We start from the raw sequence: 23125 nt of genomic DNA, 5'->3' as shown, positions 1-23125 counted from the left end.
GAAGCCGCTGACGTCACTTCTTCTTCTTCTGCTTTGGGTTTACTGGCAGGCCGCAAACAACTTCACGGCGTATACTGCCGCCCAAAATCCCTGGCCGGAAGTCCCCGGTTGTTGGGGACTGGCTTCAGTAGAAGCTGCTGGGACTCCCAGCAGCTTCTACTGAAGCCTTCCGAGTAAATAGCCAGAACGCCGACACCTCCTCATCTCCATCGCTCCCATGTTTTATTTTGTGTCGCCATAAATTAGTCTCTCTGCGTTTCTGTGCTGGGCTAATGCTAATGCTAATAATGCTAATAAAATGGTGGCTTCACAACACTTTTTTTGAGTTTTACGGGGCGTGGTTTGCAATCCGCCCAGCCAATCAGAAATATAGCTCTTTTCTCACAAGAGAGCCGCATGAGAGTCCCTGCTCTCTAGCAGGGACGGAAAAGGAGGTAAAAAGGTTCTCATGAACTCATTTGAAGTCCGGCTCTTTTTGGTGTGAACGCGACATTTCGGAACTATATCGGAACTAAAGTGGGAAAAGTACTCCGGTGTGAACGCGGCTAATGCTAAAAACATTAGAATAAATGATTTCATGATGTTAGCTAGGTTAGCATGTCAGATATTTCTCTCTCATTCACCATGTTTGCATAAAATGCACTAACATTACAGTTACACTTGCAAATGATAAGCAGTTAAGTTAAATATATTGTTTGTCCCCTAGTTTTTTTTATTGGACATCTTATCAGGATATAATGACTTCTTATTTATATAGTTGAATGGCTTTGAAGTCATCCTTCCTTTGCCTTAGTGAAAAGGATAAATAATATGTAATATTTTTTAACTGAGTTAAATTGGCAAATTCAGTCCTGATTATAACTTCCAAATACTCTTTTTTTTCAAAGACTTTAAATAATGCCACGTTTTTTTTTTTTTATGTGAAACAGAAATGCTAGGGGGGGATTTTTTGGTTAGAGTCTGGGATATGTCAGTGATTAGCGATCACATTGATTTTGATGCATTGCATCAAACGCATTAAACAGCAGCAATAACCCTTGTGGAAACAATAAAGAAATAGCATGCATTTGCCCCATAGGGTAAACATGAGAAAATGGCTCAATCTGGTAGAAAATAGTAACAACTATTTTGAAGCCAGGGCTCTAGATACAAAACGTGAAATGACAACGCAGGGTTTTGTTCTGTAATGGCAGATCAAAAACTGTGCTTGTAATGGGTTTCAATGGGGATCATTTTATCCTTGAGGGTCTGAGTGTCTGTATTGTGGCGCGCAGTATTATACACTTATTATTTGAGTTGAGGTTCTTCAATGTATGCTATGTGCATTAACCCAGCCAACATTAACCCAGCCAACATAATTGAATAATAAGCCAACAATGTCCTTATTACTACTTAATGGGACATTTTAAATCAGATAATGCAGTTTGGCAAATAACTTGTTTATTTGACTAAACAACCCGACCCTGACAAATTCCCATCTCTTCTTTGTCCCGACAGAACGGCTCCCACATGCACACCAAACACCTGATCACCGGCCACTTCCTGTACAACTTCTCCTACGGCTCGGACGGCCAGCTGTCGGGGCTGACGAACCGCGACGGCCACGGGATGCAGGTGAGGCGGGACGCTCACGGAGTGCCTCTCTGGCTGGCCCTACCTGGCGGACAGGTGTACTGGCTGTCTCTTAGCAACAGTGGAACACTGCGGAAGGTGTCAGCCCAAGGCCATGACATCGCCCACATCACTTACCATGGCAACACCGGTCTCCTAGCAACCAAGAGTGATGAAAACAGTTGGACCACTGTTTATGAGTATGTTTCTTTTTCTCTGCTTTTTGTGCCTTTCATTTTTATTACTTTATTTATCTTTTTCTTTCCCTTATTTCTTTTCTTCCCCTTCCCCTTCCCTCTCTTATCTTTCATTTCATCCACTCTCTGTTGCTTGAATATGAATGTTATGTATCGATGTGATTGCCTGAATGTGCATATGTTTGAATATGAGACAGAGCTTATGTTAACGTTGTGAAATATGAGTGCCATCTGGTGGTAGGCCATCACTGTAAAAAGCTACAGAGACTTTTTTTCCCCCATTTCATCTCTGCTTAAGTGACTGATTAGCTGAAGGCCGTCTCTGCAACACTTTGATCACACACATGTTTGGTATCACACAGATAGTACACATACACACACACACACACACACACAAACACATCCGTCTGAATTATTCACCACTGCCGACCGAGTCTCTGTCTCAAATTCCACAGCTGGATAATTACACATATAAATCACAGTTGACACTTACTCTGTTCCGATGTTTGCGGATGACAGGGGAAATGGAGTGATAGTGAATACGCAAAGTGTGTGTTTGTGCGTTTGTGTGAGCGTACGACTGTGTTTCATTTGTCCAAGCGCGACAGTTATCTGTGTATGTGTGTTTGTATTGCTTGTACATCATCGCCTTTGTGTTTATTCTCCCAAGGTACAACAGCGAGGGTCGCTTGACCAACATCACCCTCCCCACCGGCGAGGTGAGCGGCTTCCATGGCAACCTTGAACGCTGGTCTCGGGTGGAGGTCGAGGCGTCCAACCGGGAGAACTTTATCACCAGTACCAACCTGTCTGCCAGCGACACCATCTACACATTCAGACAAGGTGAGAGATTGTGTTTTTTTATTCCTCATAGGTCGGTCTTAGTAAGCTACAGAAAGAGAGGAGTTTACACAGGTTTGCAATAATCCAGGGGCACAGATGTAATGTGTATTCACTGGTTGACATGCAGAGTCATTATAGCCTCGCCACAATGCATCTACCCCCATCTAGTTCACCAAAAACATGCCGAAAGGCCATTTATGACTCACCGAGGGATCTAGGGGGGACAACATACATACGCAGTGCGAACCATGAGGGCATAGTGATGTTTAAAAATGTATGACTGGCAAACTGTAATAACGTGGCTGTTATTCTGGTCAGGTCAGACACACTGACCTGACAGTTTTCCCTCACCTGGATGTGTGTGCACGAGATTCACAGCTGTAAAAAAATGATGTATCCCTTGATCTAAATTATTAACACATGCATTCGATGTGAACTCTTAATCACAAGCACAATTTATTTTTGTATTTTTAAAAAAAAAGGCAGATCCAGAAGGTGACTTGTGAAATGCCTTAACGTCCGCGGGATAAAATGGATAGAGGGCAGAGATGAGAGGGGGAGAAAATGAGAGTGGAGTGGAGAAGCCGCTCATGGGAGCAGTTTCCTCTCATGTCATTCCTTTAATTGCTTTCTAGCAGTTGTCACAATGACAGCACTGCAGGGAGAGAAAAGCCGCTCTCACACACACACACACACACACACACACACACACACACACACACACAGCCACGTCGCCGTGCTACAGTTTGACAGAGCTGCCAGGCATAAGTTGAAATGACCTCCTATTTTAGTGCCCCCCCTTTACTCCAATCCACAAACTCTTGGTGTTTCTTCCTGCCTCTAAGGCAACAATAACCATATGTACAGAAAGAGGTTTATAGCGATGCAGGGAGCTGAAGTTACTACCCAGTTTACTAGAATTAAATGTAATGGTAAAAATATTGTTTTATGATAATATTTGCAATTTTTTTTAAATGTGTGTTTCAGAAATGGTTCAAAGTGATGTTGATGTGTGAAATCTTTCTCAGGGCACTGAAAATGAAAAAAGTGTTTCTGAGAAACCTTTGCAATGTGTGAACAAACTATCACAGCTCCCCACCCTTACTTCCCTTCCCCCTTTTCTCTCTGTATTACTTTCTCTCTCCCTTTATTCTCTCCGTCTGCCTTTGTCTTTCTACTGCTCTTTTTTTGAATAGATTACATGTTTTCAAAGATACAATAGCTGATACAGTACAGCTAAAGTTGCTGTGACAATTTGAAAAACACTTTTAGATTCAGCAACAAATTTAAACAAAGTTGTCATAAAAATACATTGATTTGTATTCATTGCATTGATGTTGCTGCATGTCATAATTTTTTCTCACCTTCATTTTGAGACACTGATGTTTTTTCACACTTTTTTTCATCCATGGTGTTAATGTGGTTGTGTGTTTGTGTCTCTGCACCTCTGTGACGATGGACCCCAGACCATGCTCAGAGTTCATACAGAGTGAGCGCCGACGGGTCCTTCCTGGTGACCCTGGCCAGCGGGATGGAGCTGTCACTCATCACGGAGCCCCTCCTCCCGGGAGGAGCAGGGGGCGGAGTCAGTCCCACGGCCAGCCGCTGTAACATCAGCCTGCCCGGAGACCACGCCCCCAGCCTGATCGAGTGGAGGCAGAGGAAGGAGCAGAGCAAGAGCAACTACAGCACCTACGAGCGCAGGCTCAGGGTAAAACACTAAAGCTCAAACGTATTCTTAATATAGGAAATCCTAAATCATTGGTTCCCAAACTCAAAGTCGGGTCCCCCAGTAGGGGTTGTTAAGGATTCATAATGGGTCAAATGCCATCTTTATTAAATTTCGGGGCCTATACATTTCTGTGAACAAATTATAGATTTGATTATTATTAAGGATATAGAGTAGTATGCAGTGTACTAAAGATTTAATAGAACACTGAGCTTACACTTAATTTGTAAAAAAATCCCATTCCACCTGTTTAATAAATGTATAATAATGATACAGACAGAGTATTGTTACATAATTAAATATTGATCAGGATCATTTACGCAATAGTAACAGAAATCACCTTTTATTTTATTAAGATAGAAACACAGAAGTTTCTCTTTTTTGTTTAAAAAAGAAGCCTATTGCAACTGTTTAAAAACAAAATAATAATGCATACATAGAGAGTATTACAAAGAAATTAAAAACAACAGGAATATTCACACAATAGTAGGAGGAAATAATCATTTTTTTTACACAAACTTCCTGCAATTATTAGGTTCAATTTGAGTTAATTGTGCAGTTAATAATGTATTATTGCTTCAAATTGTAAGTATCATGTTATATCCATAAAATAACTCAGGGTTTCTCACTTTATGCAATGGTAGTGAACTGTAGTTTGGAAAATGAAATGCATTACTACACAGTATCCATGAATTCACTGCGTTAACCAGTAAACCGCCAACCACCAGCCAAATATAATAGAAACTGTGTGAATAGGTCAAATTACATCACACATCTTAGAAGTGCTGATATAACCAAAAGTGATGCAATCTGACCTTTACACACTGCCATCAGAAATGACAAAGAAAAGTCACCTGCAGGTGCAATCTACTCAGTAAGTCTTTCATTTGTTTAGAGCCACACTGAGGAGCTGTTTGAGCCTTGCTACAGTTTCTCCATTAATTTGGTCACTAGGAGCGAGCTGATCACACACCGACTTCAACTCTTTTTCGCAGAAAGTACACGGCACAAACAGAATATTTCATAAGGACATTTATCTGATGTGTGCTAATTAATTAGCATTCCCTCTGGGCCACGGTTCCTCACTTGTTCAAAAGGCAATTGATTATATATACATTATATATATGCCAGTCAAGTTTGTTCTAAATGTCACAACTAATTTTTCCAAACTAATGAAATCTCTGCTCATCCCAGACGTGCCCTTACATTTATATTTGCATGTCCATGGCCCTATTTATAATTGATGATGATTATAAAGCAGTACAATTTAAAAACAAGGTACATTTTGTTCTCTGTGGCTGACATTTTTACTGATTTTCTTTCCAGGCACATAACAGGAACCTGCTGTCTATAGACTTTGATCAGAACACACGAGTGGGGAAGATCTACGACGACCACAGGAAGTTCACCCTCCACATCCAGTACGACTCTCTGGGGCGGCCCGTGGTCTGGTCCCCCAGCAGCAAATACACCGAGGTGAACATCAGCTACTCGGACGGAGGGCTGCTGTCATCCATCCACCGCGGAGACTGGTCTGAGCGGCTGGAGTACGAGAACGAAAGGGTGGTGTCAAGAGCCTGGGTCAACGGCAAGATCTGGAGCTACACATACGCAGACAAAGTGAGAACATGCTCCAGGGGCGGGTGTGGGGGGGTGTGGATGTGATAGACAGTTTCCTAAAGGGGCCATATTATGCTCCTTCGGGTTTTCCCTTTCCTGTAGTGTGTTAGATACGTTGTTACGCATGTAATTGGTCTATAAAGGTTAAACCCCAAAGGGCAGTGTGTGAGAGTTTCTCTCCCACACACTGCCCTCCCCCCTCCTGCCTGAAACACCTCCAGTGGACTCCTTTGTTTACTTTTGTAAGTGACATCACTATGTAACAATCACGCTTCTATTGGCTAGCGATGCAACACATTGTACATGATAGGGTCGGAACATCTTTAAGCGGTTGACCAATCAGAGCAGACTGGGCTCTGGTTTCAGACAGAGGGTGAAAAGAGGTGCTGCTGGCAGTATGAGAAAAATAAAGAGCTTTTTGAACATTAAAGCCTGTAAACATGTCACAGTAGAGGCTCAAAATACAAATATGACCCTGAAAAATCAGCATAATAGGGCCCTATTTCATGCTGAGATTTGTTGAGGGCTTCAGTCCTCTGTTTTTGTAGAAACCTAACACATCCACTTCAAGGCTGTCGCAGTTAAAACTGAAACTAACACAAAATGTATGAAAAGTCTTTATGTTCTTCTTCTGTGTGAATTGAAAGTAACAAATTCACACATACAGGTCTGTTCTTTCAACCGTTTTTCCCCCGCCCTTTGAGGCAGCCATTGGGTTCCATTCATTTCACCTAACTATGAAAATCAATTTGCAGAGAGAAGATTATGTCAGAGTTCAGTTACTGTGCAGACTTTTTTTAAGCAGTCTGCACTTGATGCCCTCATGACTTCACATCCGCGCTATAGCTTTGAGAGCTGCATAGGCAGGCGAGTTGTTCATTGTGAGGAGTTACGTAAATCGAGTTTCAAGGCTCACTTAACTGAACCTGCGTTTTCCTGAGAGCGAGATGTACAGAGAAAAAGCACTTTTAAAAAGGGTTAGAAATAATGTGCCCCATATGTCGTGATTTTTATGGGAATTAAAAATGCTAAAGAGGTATGCTCCTTTAAGAGTGTGACAAATCTGAAAGCTACCGGAAGCTATAATTTCCGCCCTAGAAAATTAATTGAAATATTTAATGAAGTGATATTCGGCCAGAAATACATTTTTGTGTCAGCTTCTGGTCGAAGACAAAATTAGAGCTTAAATGAGCTTATATTACAAAACCATCTAGAAATGAATAATACCTGCATGTATTATTAATACGTTAATATCATACCTCACAGTTAAATTAGATGAGTATTTTTACACAACATTTTTTTTACTGCAGCTCACACTGTTCAAATATCCACTGGACTGCGGGAACAGGGTTTTTAAAGCTTGCCCGAAAAGTTAAATAAAAGTTCAACGGTAAACAAAATTGCTATAAAAAAATAAAGCTTTGTGGTGATTTTCCCCCCTTTTTGTTTTGTTTTAAGAATTAGCCTTCAATGACTGCATGAAAAATGTTTCCCAAGCTTAAACCAAGGTTGTCTCTGAAGTGCAGACATTTCCTCCATCTGACATTGAAATGAAAAAGAAAGAAAATGTTCATCACACTGTAGAGAGACAGCGTTATAACTCAGCATCTGTGTGTGTTTCTGCAGTCCATTATGCTGCTGCTGCACAGCCAGCGGCGCTACGTCTTTGAGTACGACCAGACAGACCGCCTGGTGGCCGTGACGATGCCCAGCATGGTGAAGCACACCCTGCAGTCGCTCCTTTCCATCGGATACTACAGGAACATATACACTCCCCCAGACAGCCAGGCCTCCTTCATGCAAGACTACACCCTGGACGGGCGGCTGCTGAGGACTCAGTACCTGGGAACAGGACGCAGTGTCATCTACAGGTAGGTCTGTGAGCCTTAAGTGTAGGGCTGCACGATATATCGTGTCGTGACAACACATCCTCACTCCCAGGTCGGCCTATGTTGACGTTATGTCAAGTCCCCTGTGTCGGCTTTTTCCAACGCAAGGGGGGCGGCCCTTAGCGTACATTTTCAATTTTCCGGGATGTCCATAGGCTTCTATATAGCTCCCTAAACGTATGTTGTAGACGACTTGAGATCACGAGCTACCTGCGGGTAGAATGCTACCCGCAGATCCATTCTCACAGCGTAATTATCCTTGTGTTTATTTATTTGTTTGATTAATAAACACAAGTTGGAGTCCGTCAGGACCGAGGGTTGGAGCAGCTAATTTGCTTTAGAGAATATTACACCCGGAAGTAAGTATTCTCTCCGCTTCGCTTGACAAACCCTGTGATAGTCCTCAAGCTCTGTGATTGGATGTTTGAGAGTGCGCCGAGGGTTACGCCGAGCGTCGAAACAATGCTTTGAAATGGGATGGAACCACGGCAGACTGTCCAAAACTAGATTTGAACGGGTCCACCCCGTCGCCAGAACTACACATGCTGGCTATTGTGTGTTTCGCAACATGTTCTCTATCTATGGCACGTCTCTACTGGGAGTTGTAGTTTTAAAAGACGTTTTCATATTTCCCATAATAAGAAGTTGCCAGTATTAAACTGTCTACATCCCTGGAGGTTTAGGGAATAGGAACACTCACATTTAAAACATATAATTAATACATGGGTGAAAATTGCTTGTGCCCATAATGGGCAGCATTAATATATACCCACATGCCAGCTAAGGTCAGAAGAGCTTTATTTAACAGCTGGTCTTATGTCTGTGACCCCTCCTGTTGTTAATTGATAAGCCTGAAACATGCACTTGTCAAGGTTCAGAGGCAAATATGGCAGTAGCCATCGATCATCTTACATTACATTGCATTTAGCTGAAGCTTTTATCCAAAGCGACTTACAATAAGTGCGTTCGACCAACAAGATACAAACTTGAAGAAAACAGAATCATATAAGTACATCAGGTTTCATAGAGCTAAAACATTTCAAGTGCTACTCAACTGGCTTTAGATAAGCCAGTCCTTTATTAGTATATAAGTGCTTTTTTAGTAATTCTATCGCTCGAAGTGGAGTCGAAAGAGATAAGATATACTTTATTGATCCCAAGTTGGAAACATTTGCGTTACATCAGCATGTGTAACAGTTGTAAATATGCAGTTGTGTTTATTTGTAAAACATTTAGTATAATCACACAAATTCTGTGTTTTATTTAATAATTCTGTGTTCATTATTTATTGATTGTTCAATACCTGACAAGGCCGGAGATGAAAAACTTGGATCGCAGGTTCCTCAACAGTGCATTACAAGACATCTATCAATATGTGTGTATACCTCCACCATTAAACTGTCATATTCTGCACATTTCTCATACTATCTACATACATCTTATGAGAGTATAATACATATGTATAATATCAGTTAAAATAAGTGCTTAAACATACAGTAGTTAGCATTGCAGGAAAGCAATATATTAGTACTTTGTCAGGCTTAATATGTATACCCCCAAAGGTTTCTTATTAAAAATAAGACCTTAACCTAAAGTATTCTTTAATGTTTAAATAAAGCCTTATTAGTTTGTCTGTCTGTGTCTCCTATTAATATCTAATAATAAAAATAATACATTTCAATAATGTGCTTTAACCACCAGGTGTCCCTTTCTATTAGCTGTGCACCGTTATGGTGTAAATATAGCAATATACTGATTGGATCAAATATAAAAGTCAGCCAAATTAGTATTGATACTGCGAGGAGACTTATATTGTGAAGAGAAATTGAAGATGTTGTTTAATTGCTGATATATTTATGATCCACGTCACATATTCAGTTTCGGCGGCAGTTATTCCTGTTTGTCTAGAAGTCCTCTCATCAGGGCTCTATAAATAGCGAACTACGGCAGATATGTGATTTAATGCAGCCGAACCGTGTATTACAATGCCGTTATGTGATGACCTCCAAAGAGAAAATCAAGCAAACTCGGAATAAAGTATCATTTTTTTTTTTTTAAATGTTTTCGTATTTCACATCAACAGGAAGTCCGGTTAGCAAAAATATCCGTGCGGAACAATACCCCAACCCATAGATCCGTGGGTGAATAATGTAATCACCACATTACACACATCCCTTCACATTTAAATTTTAATTTACATTAAAGTATTTCGTGAGGCCTTCTAAAATGTTTTTAAATATAATTAGGGTTGTAGTTGAAGAGTTTGTAAATGATTGCGTTGCCCGGCAATCGCACAACAGCACGTCCATTAATACAGATACAGATTTCAGTATTCTGACCCCCTACTCTCCCCATAACTGACGGCAACAAAAGTCCTACATTATTCAATTAAAATAAAGAAGTAAAAACAATAAGTGTGGCTTGATATTGAGTAAGAAAAAGTTTGATAAACGCTGTGAGAATGGATCTGCGGGTAGCATTCGCTCGTGATCTCAAGTCGTATACAACATACGTTTAGGGAGCTATATAGAAGCTTATTGACATCCCGGAAAGTTGAAAATCTATGCTAAGGGCCGCCCCCCTTGCGTTGGAAAAAGCCGACACAGGGGACTTGACATAACGTCAACACAGGCCGACCTGGGAGTGAGGATGTGTTGGTCGTGACGATAATCGCGATATAACTATTTATTTTTTACGACATGCGATACTAAATAGGCAAATTAACTCAAACACGTGATGTTACAATTATTTTGCTGCTTGCTACAAAAGGAAAACTTGCGCGGCTCTCATGTCAGGGGTACTTGAGTGAGTGACATGCAGGCTCTGCATGCACAGCAAACCACCAATCACAATCAAATCTCTAAAGCAAACGGACCCCGTGATTAAAGGTAAAAACACTGAAGAAAGTAGTTTCATGTGTTTCAGTCTATGGTTTCTCCTGGGCAGTTCGGCGCTACTAACCGAGCTAGCTCAGCTTGTTGCTCTGATAACTTAAAGGTCGGGTAGGTAAGTTTCAGAAACCGGCTCGTGTGCACTAAAATTTGAAAGTACACAGCCAAAAAGAATCCGCCCCTTCCTTCAGACTTCCTTACAGAGCACCTCCTCCACGAGAGCAGGCTGCAGTAACGTTACATATCAGGCAAAGCTAAATACATCTAGGTTAGCAATACTACACAGCCAAAGCAACTCCGATATTGACTCTGGTTTGACTTCTCCTAGTTTCCACTTTCTTTTTGTTCTTTATTTGCTCCGTTACATTTTTTTCTTTTGCGACCAGTAGACGATGTTGAACCTAACTCTGCCATGGTGAAAGTGGCCGCCTGTTGCTGGCGAGTCATTGAAGTACTGCTGCAATGCACGCCCAATGACGGCACGCCCAATGAGGGCACGAGATACATTTGTGCGTGCACGAGATGGAAGGCCCGGCTAAACGGATTGGTTGTAGTTTTTACAGTATTACGGGTTCCACAGATGAACATTTTTTATGGATTTTTTGTCAAAGCACTTAAGATATTCATTGCTATCGGGATGTTAAGAGCATTCCATGGAATATAATAAAAAAGTGTATCTCGAGCCGGTTTCTGAAACTTACCTACCCCACCTTTAAGATCCAGACGTCCGTGACTAGAATCCTTCATCCAGTTAAATATAGTTAGAAAAATACCAATTGTATAGCATTAAAGTTCAAGAAAGGATGGTTTGCGGACAAAAAAAACGGTTTTTCTTCAAGTCCTGTATTTTGTTGATACTGTATCACAATATATATCGCAGGGGGAAAAAATATTGCAATATCAGTTTTTCCAATATCGTGCAGTCCTAGTTAAGTGGTTTACCCCAGGATACAGACATTTGACATGCTGTGTGCAAGTGGAAAATGGATGTAATAACAGTGTAATTATGGTGCAATAATGGTGTAATAGTGGTGTTACATGGGTCTAATATGAGTCTAATAACAGTGTAACATGGGTTTAACGTGGGTATAACATGGATGTATGGCGGGTGTAATAATGGTGTAACATGGGTGTAAGGGATGACGTATTTACCTGGAAATAAGCTGCGCATGGGTTCACTCCACAAAAAAGCAATGGGATTTCTCCATAGGATTTTGGAAGATAGCTCGTAATAAGGTCTGTGGAAAACGAACCTGTTAGATAATGCACGTTTTTTTCAGCCGGATAATATCCACATGTCTATCCTACTTTTATAATTTTCAAATCTTAAATGTAATCGCCAGAAGCAAAATGCTAACGTTAAGATATAAACGAACTACGGCAGGGTTGAACGACTTCAACGTCGCACCAACTTAAGATCCATATTCAAAAATACAGATTCTAAATTGTACAAGTTGAAGCTTTTGTTTTAACAGTTTGCAGGAGGCAGGTACTTGCTTTCAAGCAGAACAGGGCAAACAAACTTAGCGGGAGTGTTTACTTGTTCGGTGTAATGACGTACAACGTCCTCAACAACTTCTGTAGTCCTATTCAGCCACTTGTTAACAACCATCGTCTTTCAGACTCGTAAACTCTTCAAAAATCACCAGTGGGGTCACTGCTGATGTATTTAATGTCGTAGAATAAAACGTGATCCGTCTCTTAAATGTGTGTCAACCACAGAACTTATTTCCAGCTATTTTCCAAAATCCTATGGAGAAATCCCATTGACTCTGAGACGAGGGAACAGGAAGTGGTAAAATGCTTACTCACTTCCGGGTTTTAGGACTCGGCACTGCACCACTCTATAGGGCGTATTTGTTTGTAATATGGGTGTGATAGGGGTGTAACAATGGTGTTATATGGGTGTTAAATTGCTGTTACTTGGGTGTAATATGGGTCAAGTAACAGTGTAATATGGATGAGTATAACAAGGGTGTAACATGGTTGGAATAGCGGAGTAATATGGGTATATTACGGGTTTAATAAGTATAATAGGGGTGTAATAGGGGTGTATTAATGTGTAATATGGGTGTAATGTAGAAATGTCATAAATCTATTAATTTTCCCAACCTAACAGGTAATACCCATTAAAGGGTTTAATGGCTGTTGGTTTTATCGCCTAATTCGAGGAGGCAGCGCAGTGTTGAAGAGGTGACATTGACGACACCGCCGCTTTGATTTTGATGAGGCATTATGTATCTTGGCACAACGTAAAAACATAACACTGATTGGCTTGATGAAGGTCCCATAATGAAAGGCTAATCTCAGATGTTTAAAAGCTTTATTGAATCCTCTGAGTCTCGCTGACACAGCACGTGCCTTATCATCCGCCGTGGTTACAAATCACTCTGATTGGACTAATGCGGAGACTGATTACATTTCTTGTTTTTTAACATCATACCATGTCAGACCCACTGATCTGATTTCCACCAAATTCTTGACAACTGATTCGTGCAGTGTGCTGGCATTTAACAATGGTAACGCTCAGGTGCTAAATGTAGAGACTATAATAAATGGCCCTATTTTTAAGATTTGAGAGGCCATAAATGCTGCCGCAGCTGGTTTGGATTTTAAAGATATGTTAAAGGATGATACAACTTTTTTCCTTAATGTGCCCCAGGGGTCATTATATTATTCATGAGGTATAGCATGTTTACTTACATTTAAGTTCAGACTTTAACTGAACATTTTAATTATCTATTCATAACCCAGTCATTTATCAACTATTTAGGAGGTTTTGGAAGTGGAAAGCGGGCATCCCAAGGGGCCTCCAAACAGATTCAGGGGATGCTCAGCAAGTGCAAAAATAAAACATTCGTTTTTAGAGGATCACATAGAATGGCCTAAATCTAATGATTTGGTTGACATAGTTCAGAGAAACAGCAGTTTATAGGATAACATTTTGCAATCATAAATGCCTTAGGATGAACTTGTTTCTATATATTTGGTGTGTGAAGTTGTCAAACAGCAATATTTACTGTCTAGGCTCAATTGTTGAGTGTCTATTGGATCAAATATCATGATCATAATCCCATAGGCATCCAGGAGACAAAACTCTGCAAGAAAAACAAAGTGAGGGGGTGCTATTTGTCCAAGTTTTGTCTGATGGGACTTAAACTTCTGATCTAATCTTTGAATTAATATTTTCTTCATTGCACTTTTTTCCAGGTATACACCAGCAGCGCGGCTGGCGGAGGTGGTTTATGACTCCACCCTGGTGACCTTCACTTACGATGAGTCCTCCGGCACTGTCAAGACCATTCATCTCACCCATAACGGCTTCATCAGTTCAATACGCTACAGACAGACCGGTACGTATACACAAGCACTCAAGACACATCCAACTTAAAGGTGGTCACAAATCTGAATTATTTACAATGTGCAATGAGTCATAATTTAAAAGGATCTATCGCGTGAGGGGCAGCTCAAAGCATGGGCACTCGTACAGATTTGTCTGGAAGCATCAAACTTTGCAGTCTGGTTTTGAGTCAGCCGTAGTGCTGTTTCTTCTGAGACTAACGGAGCAGCAGTTAGAGGTGTGAATAGGGCCGAGCATATGAGAGTGGAAGAGACTGTGGTCTACCGCAGATGCAAATACGAGACCACCCCCCACGCTCACAGCAGCCGACTGCTTCCCCACCTCCGCAAACCAGGCTGCCTGATCAAAGTGAACGAGTGGATGTAAGAATATACACTAATATGCAGAGAGCTGGGTTTGAATATATGTGTTGCTTGTTGTACTCACACAAAGGGCTGGAAATCTTACCTGAAGCCATCGATTATAACCTTAATAACGTGACAATTCACTTCTGATTCGAAAAACTTGCTAGAAAAACATTGCACTTCATAAATTGCAGTGTTATTACCTCAGAAATGGTATTATCACCAATCGGCCCCTTTAGCTACAAATATGTTCGCACAGCTTCGTTGTTAATACAGTTCAACGATTCCCTCAAGTTACGGAGTCTTCCCAGGGTCGTTGAGAGTTCTCATCTCTACTCCCGGTTCACTTCACGAGACTCCCTGATTGGCTCTTCTCGATCAGGTGTCACGTAACTGCGAGGCACAGCTGTATGTGTGTGCGTGTGTTTATGGCTTTGCCCCTAACTGTGAATAGACTCTCACCTTCCTTTTAACTGATCTCATTTCAGCAGAACAAACGGGAGCCTGGGAGAGAGGAGAGATAGTGGTAATTGTCCCTTGAGAGGAGACAAGGAGGGGCGGGGACCAAAAAGGAAGTAGAAACAGGGTTTATAGAGAGGTAGGCGAGGGAGAAAAAGGAACAGAAAATAAGAAGGAAACTTGACAGCTACAGAAGCGAGACGAGCAGACTGTGAGAGAGTTCCCTAGGGCGGCAGAAAAAGACTGCACCTCTCTCTCAGAGCTTCCGCCATTTCCCCATTAGCGCAGGTTTAGAAGCAACATTCCACGGACGATAAAAATAGAAGATGTAATGCTGATCCAGCTCTCTACAGTCGCCAAAGCTAGACACTTAGTCATCTTAACTGCAATTAGAGTCATCTCCAATAGCAAGGTAATGGTGTTTCATTAGCAGGCCGCTTTTTTTCTCCAAATGGAGCTTTGGGAGCGAGCCGCGGAGGTGACGAATGGTGTTGTTAAAGTTGATGTTCTGACATTAAGGAGCACATTGGCACATCATGGCTATTGTCTTTAGATTTCATTATCCCCCCATATTAAAGGTCAGCACTGGAAATGCCAGAGGTGTGGGGATAGTTAAGATTGAATGGATTGCACTGCGTGTGTCTGTGTTAATGATGTTGAATTAGTCCTTGATTTGAATTAATTAGAAAGGCTTTTACAGGGAGGCATGATGGCCAGCTGTGAGGGCCGTGTGTGCAAATGCATATGTGGTGTGTGAACAGTTCAGGCACATGCTAATCTGAAAGCTTAAAGGGTAAATCTCCCTTATGGTTTCTTCCGTAGGTCCCTTAACAAGTCGACAGATCTTCCGCTTTAGCGAGGAAGGCTTGGTCAACGCCAGGTTTGACTACAGCTACAACAACTTCAGAGTGACGAGCATGCAGGCAGTCATTAATGAGACCCCCCTCCCCATCGATCTGTACCGCTACGTGGACGTGTCAGGTCGGGTGGAACAGTTTGGCAAATTCAGTGTCATCTTTTACGACCTCAACCAGGTAGGCAGAAAACAGTCAACTAAACTATTGCACACATGAAGTAGGATACATTTGGTAGTATTTCCACAAATGTGGCTTTTGATGTTGTCTTAAGGCTGCATTAATCAATATTTTTATTAGGTATGGATCAAATTACTTTGTGATATAAAAGTGAAAAAAATACAGAAAATGATCCCCGCAGTTTATCGTCTCATTGTTTCGGGTTTTATGGCCCACAACTTTACTCTTTTTGTTCACACTGACAGCTGTCATTAACTGCTTTAAACTCTAATGCTAACGCGGTAGCTTAGCTCACAAGCATTAAACAGCAGTCAGATGATGTTAGCAACTAACTGGTGAAAATAAAAGACAGTTACAGCTTTTAGGCCTAAACAACAGGAGCGGGACAAATGAAGGACACGAAAAAAATTGAAATGCTCTCCTGCGAATAGGACTTTTATTGTGAAAGGTAGGATTATAATGACTACAGTAAATACGGTATGCACTGCTTTTGGCAAGGTTGTCCTCACAAAAATAATGACACAACTGGTGCAGGCAACGTGATTTGGCAACTTTATTCTCAGTACAATTCTCAAAATATCCAATAAATGTTTGTTTTTTTCGGTATATAATCTAATACGCTGTGTAAAGGTGCTAATGATAAAAACTATTCTATAGAAATATATATTGTCATGAGAATTTTATACACTAAAAAACAATTCACCCTATTGTGTAAAGGCTTTAAAGGTGTTTCTCTCAAAAGGTGGTGGCAAGACAGAGCTAAAAAGAGTGTATATTGGACTTGCGTTTGTCCAGTACCCCACAACATGAAATATATAGGCCTACTTGAGTTACTTCATGAGTGCTAGATATGCATTGGAAACTGTTTGCTAACACGTTCACCATAATACTTTATAAGGCTTATGTTGTATTTACACGTTGGCCAAAAATATATTTTAATACAGCTTTAAAACAACAAGCTGCATAAAGCACCTCAGTCTACATGTGTGCTCAGGTGGCTAACGCATCTCATCTGCAATCCTCTAGGTGATCACCACCCATCTGATGAAGCACACCAAGGTCTTCAACTCCTACGGCCAGGTGGTGGAGGTCCAGTACGAGATCCTTAAATCCATCGCCTACTGGATGACCATCCAGTATGACTCTGCGGGCCGCACCACCACCTGTGACATCAGGGTGGGCGTGGACAACAACGTGACGCGCTACACCTACGAGTACGACGCCGACAGCCAGCTGCAGAGTGCCTCTGTTAACGAGCGGCCTCAGTGGCGCTACAGCTACGACCTCAATGGGAACATCAACCTGCTCAGCCACGGAACCAGTGCCAGGTGCGTCACACACTGGATATTATACAGGAAGAAATGTGTCATTACTGTGTGAAAACTAAGAAGATAGAGAGCAATGTCAATCCATTTTATCTCAATAATTATTAGATGGATTGCCGCAAAATTCTCACGGTGGCCAGACGATGGCTTCTAACTACTGTAGTGATCGGCCTTAGCTGTATGATGTGATGATTAGCGCATGCCAATAGCTAAAATAAGATTGTGAACACTATGGCTGCTAAAATGCATGCACTACAGCATGCTTAGATTAGCACTTTGCTTTGCTTTAGGTTCACCAATTTGGGTTTTTCAATGGTTGTTGGGTTTCGTAGATAAATACAAACAATTTAAAAATAACAAATTAGCAAAGAAAATTCCTGAACTTAAAATTATTACTATTTTTACTTTCTGTGCAGTCTCTCTCTTGCCTAACTAGATCTGCATTCTGTCTGCAGTGCACCTATTTTAAAATGAAAATAATTATATATAGGCCTACTATACTATATAAATGTCTTAAAAATATGTATGAACTAAACTGGATTGAATACAAAATAAATAGTTTGAGTGCATTTATCAGCAGGTAGCAGCATCTCCTTGTTGCTCCGAGTCAATGAAATGCGTAAACCTACTTGAGTAATGGCCTTCTCCGGTGTTGGCTCATGAAATACTATAATGACTAAATAATCTGCATCATAACCTCAGATGATTATATAAAAATGGCGCCTGATTTATTGGTGGGCCAATAGATTAACTACAAAGTGCAGCCTCGCTAAGCTGCTAGCATGACGGTATGTTGATGTATTTATGTTGGACATATTCCAACTGCATTAATACCTCTACCTGTTGGGTTTACCTCCAGACTGACCCCGCTGCGCTACGACCAGAGAGATCGCATCACACACCTCGGAGAGTTACAGTACAGCGTGGACGACGACGGGTTCCTCCGCCAGCGAGCCAACGATCTGTTTGACTACAACTCCAACGGCCTGCTGACGCGCGTCTTCAACCGACTGACGGAGCGCACCGCGTGGTACCGCTACGACGGGCTGGGGCGCCGCGTGGCCACCAAGAGCAGCGGCGGCGAGCAGCTGCAGTTCTTCTACGCCGACCTGTCGCACCCAACCAGGGTGAGCCACCTGTACAACCACAGCAGCAACCTGATCACCTCGCTGTACTACGACCTGCAGGGCCACCTCATCGCCATGGAGCTGAGCAGCGGCGAGGAGTACTACGTGGCCTGCGACAGCGTGGGGACCCCCAGGGCGGTCTTCTCAAACAAGGGCCGCCTGGTGAAGGAGATCCTCTACACCCCGTACGGAGAGGTCTACCAGGACACCAACCAGGACTTCCAGCTGGTCATCGGCTTCCACGGCGGATTGTACGATCCTCTCACACGACTCGTCCATCTGGGGAGGCGAGACTACGACACGCTAGCAGGGCGATGGACTTCGCCTAATCACGAGCTGTGGGGGGAGCTGAGCAAAGAGCCGAAGCCATGCAACGTGTACGCGTTTAAGAACAACTGCCCAGTCGGCAAAGTGGAGGAGGTGACTGAGTTTACTACAGGTGAGTTTCACACATTGAGATACACATTCAGCCTGCCAGCTCTCACACAGATATAGGCAGGAAGGTATTTCTGTTAGCCACACACACACACACACACACACACACACACACACACACACACACACACACACACACACACACACACACACACACACACACACACACACACACACACACACACACACACACACACACACACACACACACACACACAATCACACTCACCTACATGGGAAACATCTGCCATCCAGACTGAGTGAACGGGGCACACAGCTAGCCACAGGTGAGTTGTTTGGCAGGAGGAAATTATGTGACAGACACACATTGTACTGGCAACAGAAAGGACAGCCATGCCTCTGATCAGCTTGTTTTTTGAACACAGGCGTGTTATGTTCTGTTCCCTCTGTCTGTCAAGAACACACAGTTTCCCTGAGAGACCAAATAGAAAACTCGCGATAGGGAAAGAGATGGAATAGGCGAGCAGGAGAATGAATATGGGATGTGGGTGGGGGCGTATGTCCTTCTGGTTAATAGAACATTCATTTGGCCTGTCACGTTTCCCTGCAGCAGGATTGTTTATTACTGGATGTGTTTGTCAGGGAAACACCAGCCCGACCATCCCCACCACATAATGCTCAGATATTGTGTGATTTCCTGTATGAGGTATTGTTTGCTTGGCCTTATGACTTTATGTTGGCTCCACAGTAAATACTATATTCTAACCCTCCCTGCAATTGTCTCTCTTTCTTTGTGTGTGTGTGTGTGTGTGTGTGCAGACATTGGTAGTTGGCTGCAGCTATTTGGTTTCCAGCTTCATAATGTTGTCCCAGGCTTTCCGAAGCCTGAAGTGGGCAGAATGGAACAAACATACGAACTGATGAAGACCCAGACCAAAACACAGGACTGGGACTCCAGCAAGGTGAGATCTAAAAGCTATTTCAAATGTGCAGAGTATGGTTATCCCTTGATGTATGCTAAATATATCTAAAAAGTAACATATATACACTTTTTTTTTCCAATATCAACATTAGTCAAACAACCACTTAGTCACCGGTCAGAAAATAAACACTTTTGATGATTCATACATTCTCATTTGAATCACTTTAGTCCTGGTTCAAGCTTCTTCAATGTGAAGATTTGCTGTTTTTTCTCTGTTTCACGTCATTTTTAATGTAGTATCTTGACGAATTGGACTGTTTAAAGAATTAAAGAATGTTGTCATATTAATTCATTATGAAAATGGTCTTTAGTCGCAACCATATGCATCACAACATGAGTGATTGATTTGAAAATCACATATAAATCAAACAAATAAATGTTCAGTGCAATTATCTATTCCATTATTTTTGCAATACACAGGATAACATCTGCAAATAGGAAAACAATCACTCAAATGAATTCCATGTGTTATTTTGTAAATGTATTACTTATTTGCTCTGCTTCAATAAAAAAGAAATTATTTTAACGACGCAACGTGATAATTTCATGAGTGTGTCCAAACCTCAAAGACGTTTATTTGAACTATTAACAGTTTGACAAGTGATCTCAGAAAAAATAATAACATTCATTTTAGTTCCATTACACTTAGCTTTACCACTTTCAGAGTCCCGTTGTACACCTTTTGTCACAGCACATGTTTTGACTTTTCAAAGTAAGAAAAGAGCAGGTGTTGCTCACAACGCTAATGATGGCTCTGTCAATGCCAGTGCGATTTTATACACCTGCTGTTCCTACTGTGACAAGTCAAGTGTCTGCTGTGAAAAAGTGCCGTGGTGCATGTGTCCACTAACCCACTACAACGCAAATGCAGCAGAGCCATTATTAGTTTTCTTTTCCTGGTTAATGTCAAAAAACATGTGTTGTGAAATATTCTGTCATTGCACACATATATTGAAGCTCGGCGAGGCATGACAACATTCTGGTGATCCTTTTTATTTTAGGTCTAATCAAAACAGTTTTTTTCTCTTGTGTTTAAGAAATAAAAGTTCACATGTTTACATGTTTTGCCAGGTGATTTATTATTTGCTTCTCCGATAATGATGAGTTCTTGTCCCAGAATTCTGACTTCTAACCCTGACATAAAATGTAGACTTTGTAAATGGAACACGATCATTTTCTTTTCATACCTGCCTCTCAGTGACCTTTATTTAGGTGCATGCAAGTCTCTGTAATATGTTGAGTTAACCTGTTGTCCTTGTTCCCAGGTGGTGTTGGGGATCCAGTGTGAGCTGCGCAGACAGCTGAGGAGCTTCATCTCCCTGCAGAGGCTGCCTCTGGTCTCGGAGCCCGTGGGCTCCGCCTGCCACCGACCCACCCGCCCTCCCCCCTTCGGCTCGCGGCCCTCTCTCCTCGGCCCCAGCATCCGCTTTGCCGTCTCCCACGGCCGTGTCAGCGCTGAAGTCATCGGCGTCGCCAGCGAGGACAGCCGTCGCGTGGCGGCCATTTTAAACGGCGGCATCCACCTGAGCGGGCTGAGCTTCACCTTGCACGGCTGCGACACGCACCACTTCCTGCAGTCCCGACCCATCGAGGAAGACCTCGCTCTGGGGCTGGGGGTCGGAGGGCGCGTCCTGGAGAGCGGGGTGAACGTGAGCGTGTCTCAGATGAGCGCCACGGTGAACGGCAGGACTCGACGATTCGCCGATATCACCCTCCAGCAGGGAGCGCTGTGCCTGTGCGTGCGCTACGGCGGGAGTGAGGAGGAAGAGAGGGCGCGTGTGAAGGAGGAGGCGAGGAAGAGAGCGGTGGAGGGGGCGTGGGAGCGGGAGAGGAAGAGGGTGGATTCAGGGGACGTGGGGAGCAGAGCATGGAGCGAAGCGGAGAAGCAGCAGCTGCTGTCTGCTGGACTGGTCCCGGGCTACGACGGCTACTACTCCCTGCCTATAGAGCAGCAGCCGGAGCTGTCCGACTGCCCCGCCAACATCCACTTTATGACACTAAGCGAGGTGGGGGGCAGGTAACAGAGACACGTGAGCAGCCCCCCACCCCACCAAAGACTGCCTGTTTCTACTCTACTCTGATTTGTTCTACTGTTTCTATACCGTATCAACAAAAAAAAAAGGAAGAAGACGACGACAAAGAAGAACAAGAAGAGAGATTGGGGGAAAAAATGATTTCCAAATGCCTTTAATTGTGACAAAATGATGGTATTTTATTATTATCGTCCAGTTCTTCAATTTCTAACAGTGGCACAAGCAGTGTGGTTTGGCTGTGGCTTTGCTTTTTGTATCCGGGACTGACCGACTGACCGACTCACTGACGGACCGACGGACGGACTGACTGTCTGTCATCTTGCTGTTTCAACACTGTTCATCGTTTCTTGGACTCTGATTCACTGAACTGTAGAGATGAAGACTTTTTAGGATTTGCCAGTGAACAATCCTCTTCATGACTCCAAATCAAGAGCTCTCCGGTGGCCATTTGAGTTCCCACATGGTTTACCTCGGATATACTATCGTTTACATATTGTGTAAGAGAGGCCTTGTCAACTCTGACACTCCCCTTTAGAGAAGGGAAACCTCTCCCGGTTCTCCCGCCTCTAGTGTGCTCCAACAGTAGTTTGTATGAGTGTGTATACTAAAATCAAGAATGTACATAGCCAGTGCTTTCACACGGAAAAAAGTGCTCAACTGGAAATGCTGTTGTTCATAAGTAAGTGTCAGTATTGTTAATCAATAGAAAAACAGTTACATTTTTGCAAAGAATTATACATGGCTATAGTAAATATTCTCGCTGAAAAATCTGACTTTATTGGGTTACGATGCTGATTAAAGTTATTATGTGTGGATTACCAGATTGCATCCTGGGATTTGTCTCAGCATTGTTGCTTATTATCTCTTCCTCTGGCTGGTGGTCCCTCTCGCCTCCTCGCCACACATTTGTTGTGCGCGCTTTGTTCTGCTTTCTGGGACTTTGTCACTTTCAAATCTGTGCTGTCATTATCGCCTATCATTACAGCTCACACCGAGATGTGCATGAGAAACCTGCGTCTGTCGGAAGCAGAAGAAGAAGAAGAAGAGGAAGCAACAGAGAAAGGGAAAAAGAAATGTGACAGCTGAAGCTCAGCGAGTGGGTGGTGAGTGCAGAAGGGGCAGGACCTGGAGTTGGCTGAGCCGTTCTCTACAGCTTGTCTCCTCTCATTAGGAAATGCCAATCAGACTGCATGTGAACCACTTCCAAAGCCGACAACAACACACAAAAAAGTTAAAGTTTGTTTTTCTTTCTTTTTTTTCTCTTCTTAATCTAGCTACCACTAA

The 23125-nt window shown here is 42.5% G+C and overlaps 1 protein-coding gene across 1 annotated transcript in view; it reads left to right on the top strand.

Annotated features, from left to right (window-relative positions):
• tenm1 (teneurin transmembrane protein 1) overlaps positions 1–22662 on the top strand; it is a 217906-nt gene extending 195244 nt beyond the window's left edge. The window contains 11 exon segments of the mRNA XM_079670275.1: positions 1498–1811; positions 2479–2651; positions 4118–4362; positions 5707–6000; positions 7627–7871; positions 13991–14133; positions 15767–15978; positions 17005–17306; positions 18163–18869; positions 19646–19788; positions 21074–22662. Coding sequence (XP_079526401.1) covers positions 1498–1811; positions 2479–2651; positions 4118–4362; positions 5707–6000; positions 7627–7871; positions 13991–14133; positions 15767–15978; positions 17005–17306; positions 18163–18869; positions 19646–19788; positions 21074–21829 — 3534 coding nt within the window. The 3' untranslated portion in view covers positions 21830–22662.
• Positions 22663–23125: the final 463 nt, after the last annotated feature.

The sequence above is a fragment of the Notothenia rossii genome (assembly GCF_949606895.1).
Source record: "Notothenia rossii genome assembly, chromosome: 3".
NCBI lineage: Eukaryota > Metazoa > Chordata > Actinopteri > Perciformes > Nototheniidae > Notothenia > Notothenia rossii.
This window is presented reverse-complemented; position numbering and strand designations above follow the sequence as displayed.